The 13,872-nt window shown below is 43.3% G+C and overlaps 1 protein-coding gene across 1 annotated transcript in view; it reads right to left on the bottom strand.

Annotated features, from left to right (window-relative positions):
* Positions 1–13,872, bottom strand: part of ACO1 (aconitase 1) — a 49,039-nt gene that overhangs the window by 19,205 nt on the left and 15,962 nt on the right. Inside the window, exons 2-9 of the mRNA XM_084629733.1 lie at positions 9,997–10,114; positions 9,237–9,405; positions 6,673–6,810; positions 4,363–4,432; positions 4,071–4,254; positions 1,913–2,052; positions 942–1,113; positions 314–414 (exon numbers count right to left, since the gene is read on the bottom strand). Of these exons, the coding sequence (XP_084485859.1) occupies positions 314–414; positions 942–1,113; positions 1,913–2,052; positions 4,071–4,254; positions 4,363–4,432; positions 6,673–6,810; positions 9,237–9,405; positions 9,997–10,093 (1,071 nt within the window). The 5' untranslated portion in view covers positions 10,094–10,114. The remainder of the gene's footprint in view (positions 1–313; positions 415–941; positions 1,114–1,912; positions 2,053–4,070; positions 4,255–4,362; positions 4,433–6,672; positions 6,811–9,236; positions 9,406–9,996; positions 10,115–13,872) is intronic.

Genomic DNA, 13,872 nt, shown 5'->3' with positions numbered 1-13,872 from the left:
TTGAGATTGCTGGACACAGTGAGACCCTGCATTTCCCTCAGGTGTTCTGTGTGGTCTAATGCCATTACATGAGGCTGCCTCAAATGCTGGTTTACACAGTCACGGAATGGACCAGGGCGTGCTTTGGGAAAGGGATTACAAAAATCAGAGTCATGTTAATTTTTTCCTTGCTGTGTGAAAATTCCTCTTTAAAAAAAGATGAAACAGAGAACAACAAAAATAAATAAAATGAAAGAGGAGAGCGAAGGGGTGTACATGTAGGAGAGAAATAAAGGAAGGAAGGTACAAGATTAAATGATGATCAGGACTCTACCTGGGTAAAATCTGGATCCTGAGCGGAGTTATTGAAATCTCTAAACATCCCCACAGCCAGAAGATAATTCTTTATGTGCTTAATTTTTTCTTCATCACGACCTAAAATGAAATCCAGACATAGCTAAATAAGAACAGTCAAGACAAAGATATTGGGGCATTTTAAGAATGCAGAACAGGGCCTTGAATGGGATAGATTGTATTACATCAACTTCATGTTTAACTAGAAAAGCAGGAAGAGAAAAGTCACTGGATCTTTAATGATCTCAGTCCCAGTTAACTGGGACTGTTAGTTGTATTCCAAGGTTGGAGTTGAACTCTTGACGTTTTCTAAGCAGAAACTTTCATACGCTGGAGTTCATAAGGGCTCAACCCTGAGAAACACAGTAGCTCATATATATTATGTAAAATGGATCCTTTGCAGAGCCCAAGGTTAAGGTTTAGGAAGGTGCTAGGACCAAATGCATGGCACCATGGGTCTCATTCTGATCTCTCTCATACCAGCGAGATTCTGAAGTAATTCCATTCTGGTCAATGGAGTTACACCAGAATCAGGCCCTGTACCACGAGCTGTCAGAGCCTAGGTTTATAATCTGGATCTTCAAGTTCTGGCCTCTTTTTGCACTTACCCGTTTGGATCAGGTACCTGATGCTGACTTCATCAACTGGGAAGAAGGCTGCAGTTGCTCCATATTCAGGGCACATATTGGCAATGGTGGCTCGATCAGCAATTGACAGCTGGGCTACACCAGGCCCAAAGAATTCCACGAATTGACCCACCACCCCAACCTGGCGAAGATGCTGTAATACATGAACCAACAGAGGTACTCAAAGGCCATTTCTAATCTTCAGAATGCTGACTGTATAAGCCTTATGCACTGGAGACAGTTCAGGCCTATGCGGTTCAGCTCCAGTCAAGAAGCCACGCTTCCTCAAAGTTCTGGTCCATTTGGGAGCAGGGTTTTGTTCAGTGTGTAACAGAGCTTCAAAACTCAATGCTAAACATGCCATACGTACACGGTTCTGCTACCGCTGCAGGCAATGGCAAAACTTTCCTATTAGCATCAATGGGAGTCTCAAAACCTGACCATGACAACCACAAGGATTGTAGGAGCCCTGGGAGTTCCAGTTCTTCCTGTCTCATCCAACCAGATCATAGAGTATTAGGGTTGGAAGAGACCTCACCTAGTCCAACCCCCTGCTCAAAGCAATTAAATCATCCCAGCCAGGGCTTTGTCAAGCCGGGCCTTAAAAACCTCTACGAAAGGAGATGCCACCACCTCCCTAGGTAACCCATTCCAGTGCTTCACCACCCTCCTCATGAAATAGGCGGGGGGAGGGGAGGAAGCAGAATTGGCCCACCCCATCTGAGGTGCAGCTGATCAGCAGGCAAGAGGGAAGAAGCTGCAGAGCTAGCTGCAGCCCAAGCTGCAGCCCAGGCCCAGCATAGTTGGGTCTCAGAGGATGAAATCAAGATGACAGCCCCAGAGATGGGACTCCTAAGGCTGCTGTATGCAGCTACTCTAAGATCACACCATGCACACACGTGCCACACTGTGGCCCATTGTAAGAAATCCCCCATGGCACAGATGTCAGTTACCTTGGTAACGGTGAGCACTATGTCTGTGGATGTTACCAGGGGATGAGGATTTCCCATCAGCTTGTAACCAATCACTTTAGGAAGCACCATGCTGATTGGCTGGCCCAGCATCACCGCTTCTGCTTCAATGCCACCAACGCCTGAATCCAATTGGCAAGACAAAAGTAGAATTTTTTTTTTTAGATGAGGCAATGCAGGCTGAAAGTTAACGAACCAGTGAAATAATGTTACTACAAATAACGGAAAAGAAGTCACCACACAGCAGGGCTTGGATTGAGCTGGTCCGAGGGGACATTTCTTAGATGTTCTTATGCTGTTCTAAGATTTTGTTTAAAAAAGAAAGTTTCTAGCCCTTGGGGGCTCACTTTCATTTGGAAATTGAATCATGTTTAAAGCCAGTCAAGTTTGCGGACATGAGACTGACTGGTCAGTGCAGACAGGCACATAGAATCATAGATCAGGGTTGGAAGGGACCTCAGGAGGTCATCTAGTCCAACCCCCTGCTCAAAGCAGGGCCAATCCCCATTTTTTCCCCCAGATCCCTAAATGGCCCCCTCAAGGATTTAACTCACAACCCTGGGTTTAGCAGGCCAATGCTTAAACCCCTGAGCTATCCCTCCGCTCAACACTGGGATAGCGAGTCCTGAGTAAATGCTGGTTGAGAAGAGTTGGTCCATGCCTGCTGAGCACAACTGAGCCTTTTCTGCACTGACCAGTCAGCATTTTATTATTTTAGTTCCTTCCCCCTAGCACCCGAGTCATGGACCAGGACCCATTGTGCTAGGCGCTGTACAAACACAGAACAAAAAGATGGCCCATGCCTCAAAGAGCTTCCAATATAAGTGCAAGCCAAGAGTCAACAGATGGATACAGGCAGATGGGGGAGTACCAGGAAACAGCGAGACAATATTGGTGACAGGCACTGGTCACAGCCCACCAGCAGCCTGACCACTGTCAAGCTGCCAACTAGTTTGACTGTTTTTCAACTCTATTTGTAACAGTTTCCTTGTGAAGATGAGGCCATGGTTATAAATAGATTCTTTATTATTTGTATTTCACTAGCACTAGAAACCCCAGTCACGGACCAGGACCCTAAAAACACAGAACAAAAAGACGGTCCCCATGCCCCCAAAGAACTTACAATCCAAGTAACGTGAGCAGATGCAGTGCTGTATTACCAAGGCTGCAGATACAGAAATTTCTTATATACAGATTTTAATCTATAGCACTATGTAAAGTAGATACAAATATTATGACTTACACTGTGTGTGACTGAAAACTTTATGAGCGTCTTTGTAAGCAATCAGCATTTTTGTCAGCTCTTTGAGACCAGGACACTTTGTTCTGTGTTTGTACAGAGCCTAGTATGCTGGTTGATGGAATCCTGGTCAACAGAGGGACTCGTAGGTGCTTTCACAATACACATGACGTATCACTGCAGTATTCCCCGGGTATTCTTTATACTAGGTATAGGGATGACTACAAAATACTTCGGTTAGACTATCTACTTATGCAGATAAAATTTCAAAGCTTCTATTGTCTACCATTGGCTAGGAACATATTTCTGTTTGTTATTCTGGCAAGCACTGTCCCATTATTGTCCAAGCAAAGAACATCTGGTACTAGAATACTGGCAAAGACTGATCAAACCTTGTTTTGATGTACCTCATCCCCTCTCATCAGTACTGTCTTTGAATCAGAGTCTTTGATCCAAAACTGCTTTTATAGTTACTGTCACTAGGCAAACATTTTCAAAAGCATCTAAGTGATTTTAGACTCATGGGTCCCAGTGAAACTTTCAATGGGACTTAGGCTCCCAAATCATTTAGATGCTCTTGAAAATTTTACATCCCTTTCCCCCACCACTACCCAGGGACATTTTAAACCCACAATAAAAGAATATTTATTTAAAAATAAAAGCACACACAAATCCCCTACAACCTGACACATGACTGAAATGTGATTTGTTGTCTATTACTCTTACAATCATTGGGTATGGAATAGGAAATCAGGTTACAAAATCCTGATTTATAGGGTCATTTGAACTGGACACAGAAAAGGGAGTTTGTTGTACTTAGTCATTTTATTTTATATGTGATTTGATAGGAACACAAGCCATAATATAACCGAACAGTTCATAAAACTTCAGTGCACTTACCCCAGCCCAGCACTCCCAGACCATCAATCATTGTAGTGTGTGAATCAGTGCCTACCAAGCTGTCTGGATAATAGTACCCATTCTGATCAAACACCACTCTTGCCAAGTATTCTAAATTCACTTGGTGGACAATTCCCGAGCCGGGAGGAATAATCTTCATGTTGTGGAAAGCTTGGGAGCCCCACTGAAACACAATGAATAAGAGCCCCAAATATTAAATACACAGGAACAGTGAAAGAGTGTTGATTCATCCCATCTTGCAACATGTAAAGAGGAGAAATTCTTCCCATACCTTTAAGAATTCAAATCTTTCTTTGTTCCTTTCAAACTCCAGCTCCTGATTCTTCTGCAAACTGTCCGACCTGCCGGTGAAATAAATGAACAACAAAGCTATAAGTCTCCAACCGAATTTAGTGTGTGGTCTGGTGTGTGCGTATAGTGAAAGAGAAAACAGAAGAGCGCTTGTAGCTCATAATGCCGATCAGTTTTATATGTTTCCAGCAATTGCAGCTGTGAGCTAAAGGCAAATGATCAAAGGGGCTTAACAAGTCTCAACAGGAATACCTATCATCTGGCTCAAACGTTAATCCCATACAGAATGTAGGCATTACATCTGCAATTTGATAAAGTCTGGCCTACGTCTTAAAGCAACGGAAAGTTTTCCAAACCTAAATGATACGCGAGCTGCATAGCAGTAAAGGAAGCTGATGTCAGTAATTGTGATTGAACATATGCGGATACCGATCTGGAACGTACACCACAGTTCAAGCCTGTACTCCTAAAAAAACATATGAAACAACTGTACGTAAACATAAAATCCCTAAGAAGTGATTACTTTTGGAGCAGGGACACTTCTATACTCTCTGAGCCATGCAGCAGACTGTGGTCACTGTGAAAGAACTAAACAGCAATGATAGCTGGTCAGCAAAATGTATTTATTTATTTTGAGAAATTTGTCCATCTAAAATGGGATTTCATCAAAAATTATTTTTTGTGAAACCCTATTTTTCACTGAAAATATTGTGCTTTTGTAAAAAACGAGAACCACGTATATTTCTGTTTTTCAATGACATTGACAAAGAATTCTCACAGGGAAACATATTTCCCCCGACCCCAACCAGCTCTCATAAGAAACAGAGATTCAAATGAAATGGAGGAAGAGCATGTTTAAACAGATCAGTACCAACATGTACATATACTCCAGAGACATTTAATTTCAAACTGAAATCCATTCCTGACCTTTTCTCAGAGATATTTTAAGACTGCGGTTTAAAAGTTAACGAGGAGCAGATCTCAGACAAATGATCCAACTCAAGATCTAGGGGGGAAAAAACTGGACAAACTGCTGAGCTTTTTAGTTAGCTGGTTCACTGCCAATGGAGGTTTGCATCCATGTGGCTTTTGAGGTTTAAAATAACCTGCTTTTCTAAGAATCACATGGAGGGAATTTTTTTAAAATAAATAAATAAATCAATCCATCAAGAGGCTTATTTCCACATATAGGATCAAAATCTTTATTTAAAAACAAAACAAAACAAAAACAATCCGAGATGGGACACTAGATGGGGAGGGCACGGAGTTACTACAGAGAATTCTTAACCAGGTATCTGCCGGGCAAGTCCTGACCACATGCTCAGGATCTAAGATCTAACTGACTGCCATATTTGGGGTCAGGAAGGACTCTTCCGCCAAGTCAGACTGGCAGAGATCCCGGGGAGGGGGTTGCCTTCTCTGCAGCATGGAGCATGGGACACTTGCAGGTTTAAACTAGTGTAAATGGTGAATTCTCTGTAACTTGAAGTCTTTAAAACCATGATTTGAGGACTTCAGTAACTCAGTTAGAGGTTTGGGGTCTATTTCAGGAGTGGGTGGGTAAGCTTCTGCGGCCTGCAACATGCAGGAGGTCAGACTAGATGATCACAATGTTCCCTTTTGACCTTCAAGTCTGAGACTGCTCTTAGATGCTAAGATTTCCTTCCCTTTTTGTATTGTTTTCATTTAAGTGAGCAGTTGTAATATTATTTCCTATTGAGAGTAACAAATATGGAATAAGTTACTGGGTAAGGCAATTGGAGTACAATGAATTTAAGGAGTTTGGAAAACAGAAGAGAACTAAGGGATGACATGAGAAAGCAGAACGATATCACGAGGTTCAGCTAGGACATGCAGGATGGTAGGTAAGTTTCTAAGATCCCGATGCTGCAATGAGCTCTGTGCAGATGGACCCCTCCGACTGTTCAGAGTCCCATTGATTTCAGTGAGGCTCTGTACAGGTGCAAAGGAGCTCACTACAGGATTGGAGATTAAGTATTCTAGAGTTTCCAGTTCGCTGTTCCTTCCTTCCCCACTACATAAAAACACTGCTGTGTGCTTCTTCACCAAGGCAGCGATGAGCTAACTACCCCATTCTCAGAACTGTGCCAACACAGCCCAGTGTAGTAAACGGTCTCATTTAATCAGTCTTTAGCTTCTACAATGCTAGGGGACAAATCCTCAGTTTGCATAACGCAGTGTAACTCCACTGTGGACCTATGCTAATTAACGCCAGCTGCCCCTGGCTTCCTAGCAAGCATGGAAAAGAAGGTCTGCTTTATTTCCTTACCTCCTGTTAAAATCCACCTGGATGGAATGATCAATTACTAGATCAGCAGGACAGATGGGATTAATTTTTTCAGGGTCTCCACCCAGTTTCTTCACAGCATCACGCATTGCTGCAAAGTCAACCACTGCAGGTACGCCACTGAAATGAGAGAATTAAGCGAACTGAGGGGACAGAGCCCAGATCCTCACGCATAGCCAGCCAATGCCACACTGCCACCAGATTCTGTCTCGAAAGCCAACACTGGAATCACCACTCCATTGCAGTGGGACACAGAACCGGGGTGGGAGAAAGAACAAAGCCACATTTGGCTTCATCAGTGCAGAACACTTGGGTGGAAACGCATAAGGTGACAAAGGGAGGTGGTTGTGCAGCTTGGGCACTGGACTGGGAGACATGAGACCTGGATACTATCTCTGTGATCTTGGGCAAGTTACTCTTCCTTGCTCTGTGCCTCTGCTTCCCGTCTGTAAAATGGGGATAATACTACCACTTTTCTCCTACTAGCTGTGTGTACAGTGCCTAGCCCAATGGGGCTCTGATCATGGTTAGGCCTTCTAGGAACTAATGGATTATAGATCACGTTAATATGAGTCGGTAGGAACATCATCAGCTTTTGACTTGCAAGCTGAACAAAGGTGACCCAGAATCCATGAGAGTGAGTGTGACTATGGAACCCCTATGGGAGTGAACAGGCTGGCTTTCTGGAGTAGAACTGCACTGACTGGCAATCAGGAGAGCACTGAAGGGAAGAATAACAAAGCCCCCCACCCAACTGTGCCACCAAGTTCTTGAACTTGACTTAACAAATGCCCCCAAACCAACCACCCACATGCTTCACACTCCGTAAGTATCTCTGTTAGGCTGTTAGCCAGAAGTCACATTTTCACCTCTGGTAACAAGACTTTGTAGCAGTCCTATAAGCCTGGTTGCTCCAAGAACTGACATGACAACAAACAACAGACCTTCCTCTAGGTATACAGTAGTGTCTCTTCAGAGCATCTGGCAGTCAGTGTCATGTTCTAACCATGAGACCATAAGTTTCCATGTTTGCTTTTGCAGAATGGATGGAAAGCTGGTGGTCCTTCGCAGATGGTACATTTTGGCATTTCCAAGGTTACCCTAGCCACCACTGCTCACCAGGGGCATTTTATGTAGCACTCAGCACTTCACTTTTAGACTGCTACTTTCTGGGAAACATCCTCACATAACAAAACATTAATTCTGCAGGGAGTCGAGTGTACATAGTGTCCAGTGATGTGGTCATGGGCATTCAGGACCATTTAGGATTAGACTCTGAGTGTACTTCCTGAAATAGCAGCCCAGAAGAGAGAGACCATTTTAGAGTTCAAAGTGCAACAAGCGAAGATGTTCTTTGCTGCAAAGGACTAAAAATAATCAGCCTATAATGTTATAGAAGACTTGTGTGTAAGAAAAACAGCGCAGATTATTAAATACAACAGGGTCAGCACAGGGAATAGGGTAAGGACTTGGTTGGAGTTTTGTCCGCAAACATTTAGGATTGCAAAGAAGAAAAGCCAACACAGCTCAGGTTTATATTCTGGCAGTCACTCTGATCTACAAAAATATGCATCTGAACGTAGTGAGTGTGATGTACAGTGTGTGCATGTCAACTTCCCCAGACTATACGTACAGCAAAGAAAGCAACTGATATTATGAGCTAACTGCATTATTGGTTGATACAGAAGAGAAATAGAGCAGTTATTTGCAACACTATGGGGGATTGAGGGAGTGACACCAGAACACATGCATTTTATGTATCCAGAGGCATTCAAGGTGAATTACAGAATGCACAGGGCTGAAAATCAAGAACCCTCAAAATTCTAATCCTGAACTAGCAATTTACTCTCTATGGGGCCTTGTGCCAAGAGCCAGATTTTCAGTACAGCTCACTCCCATTTAGGCACCGATACAAGGGCTAATCTTTTCAAGAAAGCTCAGCACTCAGCAGCTTCCACCGTGACACTTGTGGACAGATTTTAGAAGAGATCAGCAGCGACCCTGGACATTTATTTAGGTGTCTAAATGGGAACTGAGCTCTTTAGAAAGTATAGCTCAACCTCTCTGCACTTCACTGTCTCCACCTGTAAAGCGGTCAGCATACCTATCACCTCTCAGGATGTGAGCCAGTTAGGACCCCAATGCTGTTCCCAACAGAGGCAATGACAATTTTGCCACGGACTTCAAAAGCGGAACATGATTGAGCCCTCAGTTCCTGTGATGCATTTTGGAGAATGCCAGGCAATACACTATTTGCTAGGGTGAGAAATGGAATGAATCTGTTGTCCAGTAATGTGGAGAACGCCAAGGTTGTGCCACATTCCCTCTTATCACCTGGGTCCGAGGTTCAAAGGACAGTGGACTTTTGATGGAGTACTTTTAAAATGACCACGGTTTGCTTAAAGGAGCTCTGTCAACTTGACATCCAGTATGTTTAGAATAACGTGGCACCGCATCCACCCTCCACTCCCCTCTGCTTTGCCCACTGCGAATGGTTGTGGTTTTTAAAAGCCCATTTTCCTAGTTTTAGGAAGCATTTGACTCACGTTAAATCCTGCAGAATAACTCGTGCAGGATTAAATGGCACTTCAACATTCTTGCTCTGCATCACATGCCAGTCGAGAATATTCTCAACATCTTCCTTCTTCACTAGGAACTCATCACAGTTGCGGATGGCTGCCTCCAGGAGGACCCTGATAGAAAATGGCAAACGTCCTGGGGGGAAGAGACAGAAAGCAGATTGGTTTACACCTTTGGAGATGAAGTTTCCAGATATCTGGGCATGGCTGTGTCCTTTCCCTTTTTGGGTAGCAAAGTTCTGGCTCCCCTGAAGTCAAAGGGAGTCTTGACATTGACTAGAATGGGGCCAGGATTTCACATATCATCTTTATTTGTGGCATACATCTTGCAATCACACACTCCTATCAAGTCCATCACATTATCAAGGCAGCATGGATGAAACTCGTCTTCCACTGATCTGGCTAGACCTTCATGCCCTGCCCAGAGGATACCCCTCACCTGTAGGAAGCACTCAACTACCACATAAAATGACCAATGTGCAGTCCAAGTTTAGAAAAAAAGATCATCATCATAGCAGGAAATTAAATAAGCCTAGATGCTAGTACCCAAAAAACATGATTAGAAATTGATCTTCAAGGAATAGCTTTTAAATTTGTACCCATGTTTCTGTGCCCGCAAATCAAGTATCATCTAGAACTGCAGAGCCTTCCCACAGTCATTTTCAATGCCCACCGCAGCCTGAGTACACACGTCTCAAGCAGTTCCTTCTGAATGCTGCCAACATACCGTATCTCGCATCTCCCAATTTGTTCAGATTGAAGAACTTCTTTGCAGGCTGGTTGGAGTCTAGTGGCTCTGCAATCCATGCAAAAGGGTTGCTCATGATTAAAGCCCCTGTGTGTCACTGAAAGCACAAAAGAAAATCATGTCAGCTGCCCCAGAGGTAAATTCTGTATCAGCTGGAGCATATACTTCACAATATACATTAAACACACACACAATTCTCTTGTGACTCCTCTGCAGTCATTATTATAGGAGTCTTGTGAAGATTATGAGCTGATTTCCACAGGGCTCAGAAGCCTACATTTAAAGCACTGTGGGTGTTACAATGTTTACATGGTGACTATCTCCAGACAGACTTTGTGCCTTTCTGCTTTGCTAATCACACAGAGGTTGCAGAGCCATTTCTTCAGTGAAAACTGCCAAGTCTGAAGTAACAGGTGCCCCTCCCTTGCACACAAACAAAAACATCTACACTGAGACAGACAGAACCTACTAAAAACAACTGATCCCCTGAAAATACTTTCAGAGGTACAAAGCACCCACACCTCTTATTGACTTTACTGGGAGCTGTGGGTACTTTCCACCTCTGGAGGGCAGAGAATCAACAATCTGGCCTCAGGGTAAAGAGTTTTTCCGTTTAACACCCACCAGAAGTGGGGATTTTTGTCCATTATATAGCGGCCTGACAGACAGAGCACTTGACTGGGACTCGGAAGACTTGGATTCTATTCCCAGGTCTGCCACTGGCCTGCTGTGTGCCCTTAAGCAAGTTACTTTACTGCCGCATACCTCAGTTTCCCCATCTATAAAATCAGGATAATGATACCCACCTCCTTTGTAAAGCACAAGAGACAGGTACTATTAATATTAACAACAATAATAATAATAATAATACAGGGCCATGTTGTGCACACCCCAATCACAGTAGTGAGATTACTATCCAAATAGTTCAGTTGATTTTACTGGCTCTACCTGGCTCAGTAATGAGTTCACAATCTGTCCCGCAGTGTTTTCAGACTATTCAGACATCAGTCACACCTCTCAGTTTTAATGCTTATAATTAAAGCTAAGTGTGTGGGTGGAGAGGAGAGGCGCAGAGGGATTTTAGTTTGGTTAGTGAAGCGGGAAAGGCTTGTAGAAGTCTATGATTTATGTTTATGCGGAACTGCAAATAAGATACAACCGCACGAGACGGCAAAAGGTGCCAAGCAGAGAGAATGCACTGTTTACTTAAGGTAACAATGCAGAAAAGAGAAAACAAAAACAAACCACAACTCACTCCATCCCACACATTCACCTCTGGGAACGCACACAAGAGCCTGTCTTATTTAGGAGAATGAATGATGCATTGACACTTTGCACCCACAAAAATATCAAATATTAAATATAAAAATATCAAGTTCATATTATTTGCAATTGCTGCATAAATTGAGTTGTTATCCCTACATTTTCATAACATGAGAGCAGGAATCACTTCCGTTCTTGTCTACACAGACATCTCTAAATTCCCTTAAGACACTAATTGAGGTTTTGAACTTGGATTCTTCAAGTGAATGGGCTCATATCACACACACACACACATACACACCCTCTCCAGCTCATTTGGATCTTCTACTTGTTACTTTACAAAGTGACTGTTCTTCCCAGTCTTGCAGTTATGAACCACTCACACAGCAATTTATTGACAGCAGCATTCCCTGAGGTTTTGTTCTTTGAACATCTTGAACCATCAGGGTTTTCTTTCTTTTTGTCTCCCTCTTCCTCTCTCCATTTCTTAGAGCCTCCTGGATAGTGCATGACCACAAGAGAACTCATCTGCTTCCTTCCTGCTATTCTAGCCAGTCATTCTCCTGGATGAATTTTATACCATCTTCGAAACTCAGCCCTTTGTTTCATGCATGCTTAATTTTTACAAGATTATTTAGTACCGCAGAAGATACAAAACACTGAGATGTTTCCTCACAGATAAAGCTGACCATGGCTTTGCAGTGGCCATAAAACCTGTTTTCACTGTATCCATTTGCCACATTCTCATCTAGCTTTACAGTTTCAGCTATAACAGCCAGTCATATGTCAGTGTCAATCATGCCAGTCATTACCGATGAATATGGGCTATAAACCAAGTGATGCCAGCCCATAGTTCAAGCCAACCATCCACCTAGAAGCTGCAGGGGGAATGAGACTAGCCAAAAGCCCACGATTCTGCACAGATTTGTAAGTAATCACATGCTTTGGATACAGATTAACTTTCTATCACAGTGGAGTGTTTATTATTATTTTGCCTGCCTTGAAGTGGGAACACACAACGGTCGGCATGCCATGGAGCTGGTATCGATGGCCTTCCAGGCTCTGTACAATATGGAAGGTCGCAAGCATTTCATTGCTGGGTCACGTCCACAGCCAGCCGTGCTCCTGACATTTTCAATGAACAGAAAGACTCACAGCTGATCACACACTAAATAAATCATTTGTGCTTTCATCCTACAATCTCAAAGTGGTTTCCAAAATTAAAATGAGATTATATCCCAGACAGTGGCTTTTAAAAAAATAAAATAAAAAACATGGGATTCTATGCTTATCAGCTGCCAGGAACTCCAGATCAAGTTGCTCAGTTTACACAAAGATGTTTTCTAGCTGCCAAACCTGTAAACAGAATCCAGCTGAAGTCTTTCTGGTTTATGCATCACCACCGCCAGCAAGATTCTGTGGGTTAAATTCTACGTGGAGTTACCCCTGGACCAGTCTTGTTTAGCTCAACTATAGAAGCCCATACTTTGGCGCTGAAGGTCCCAGGTTATAGTCCCTGTGGATAAAACCATTTCACACAGGTGTAACTGACCAAAACCTGGTAAACAATTCTGTGGGGGATGCACAGGAAGGAGTAGAATCCAGCTCGCTCACTCTGCAGAGCTAACAGCAGTAAAAATTTATTTTTACCTAGAATGTCAACAGATAGCACTCAAAATGCAAAGAGAGAGCAGATCTGATGATTAAGAAAGTGCAGGAGGTTCACATTTTATAGGGGTCATACCAAAACTGGATCCAGGCCATGTGATCAAAAACGGAGGGGGAAAAAAGAACACTGAAAAGGCCCTAAGTTATTCTTGCTCCACCTCACCCAGCACTCTTTCCCCTCCCCCCAAAAAAACCCCACACTCCATTGTGTTCAGTGCCCGAACAACCAAATAATGTTTGCCAGACTCCTGATCTCTGAAGTTCACGTGCATAAGGAATCAGATCAAGATTTCTGTAAATTTCACCTGCTAGCCAGCACATGAAATGAGTGGGAGAGCAAGTGAGAAACACCACCCCATCAGCATAGTGGGATGGAGAAAAGTAGGGCCCAAACTGAATGAGAGGTGAATGCTGGGGGAGGGCGGGAGAACAGCACAGGAGACCACAAAGAACGTACTGCCAAAAGTGTGGTTAAAAAAGAAAAAAAAAAAAAATCTGTGGTCAGATTCCTAGTTTCTCCATCCCATGAAGCACTCCCTGTTTAGCTGCATTTCACCAGATCAGTGCTCTGCTCTTCCCTTCCTTGCATGACTTCTTCAGAATCCAGCCCTCTGCTAAGAAACCCTTGTTCATTAACTGAAACCCTTGCTTAAAGGCCACTCACACTACATGAAGCTACTGCATGTTTTGAACAGAGCTTCCATGAACAAAATGGCCGAATTAATTCCACGGTGGTAAATGCACAGTAATGCACACTGGAAAACATGATCCCAACTTCACATACAAAGCGATGGGGTCTAAATTAGCTGTTACCACTCAAGAAAGAGACCTGGGGTTGTGGGTAGCTCCCTGAAAACATCTGCTCAGTGTGCAGCGGCAGCCAAAAAAGCGAACAGAATATTAGGAGTCATTAGGAAAGGGATA

This window comes from Lepidochelys olivacea (assembly GCF_965140295.1).
Source record: "Lepidochelys olivacea isolate rLepOli2 genome assembly, chromosome: 5".
Lineage (NCBI taxonomy): Eukaryota > Metazoa > Chordata > Testudines > Cheloniidae > Lepidochelys > Lepidochelys olivacea.
The sequence above is the reverse complement of the archived record's forward strand: the minus strand, read 5'-3'. Positions and strand labels throughout refer to the sequence as shown.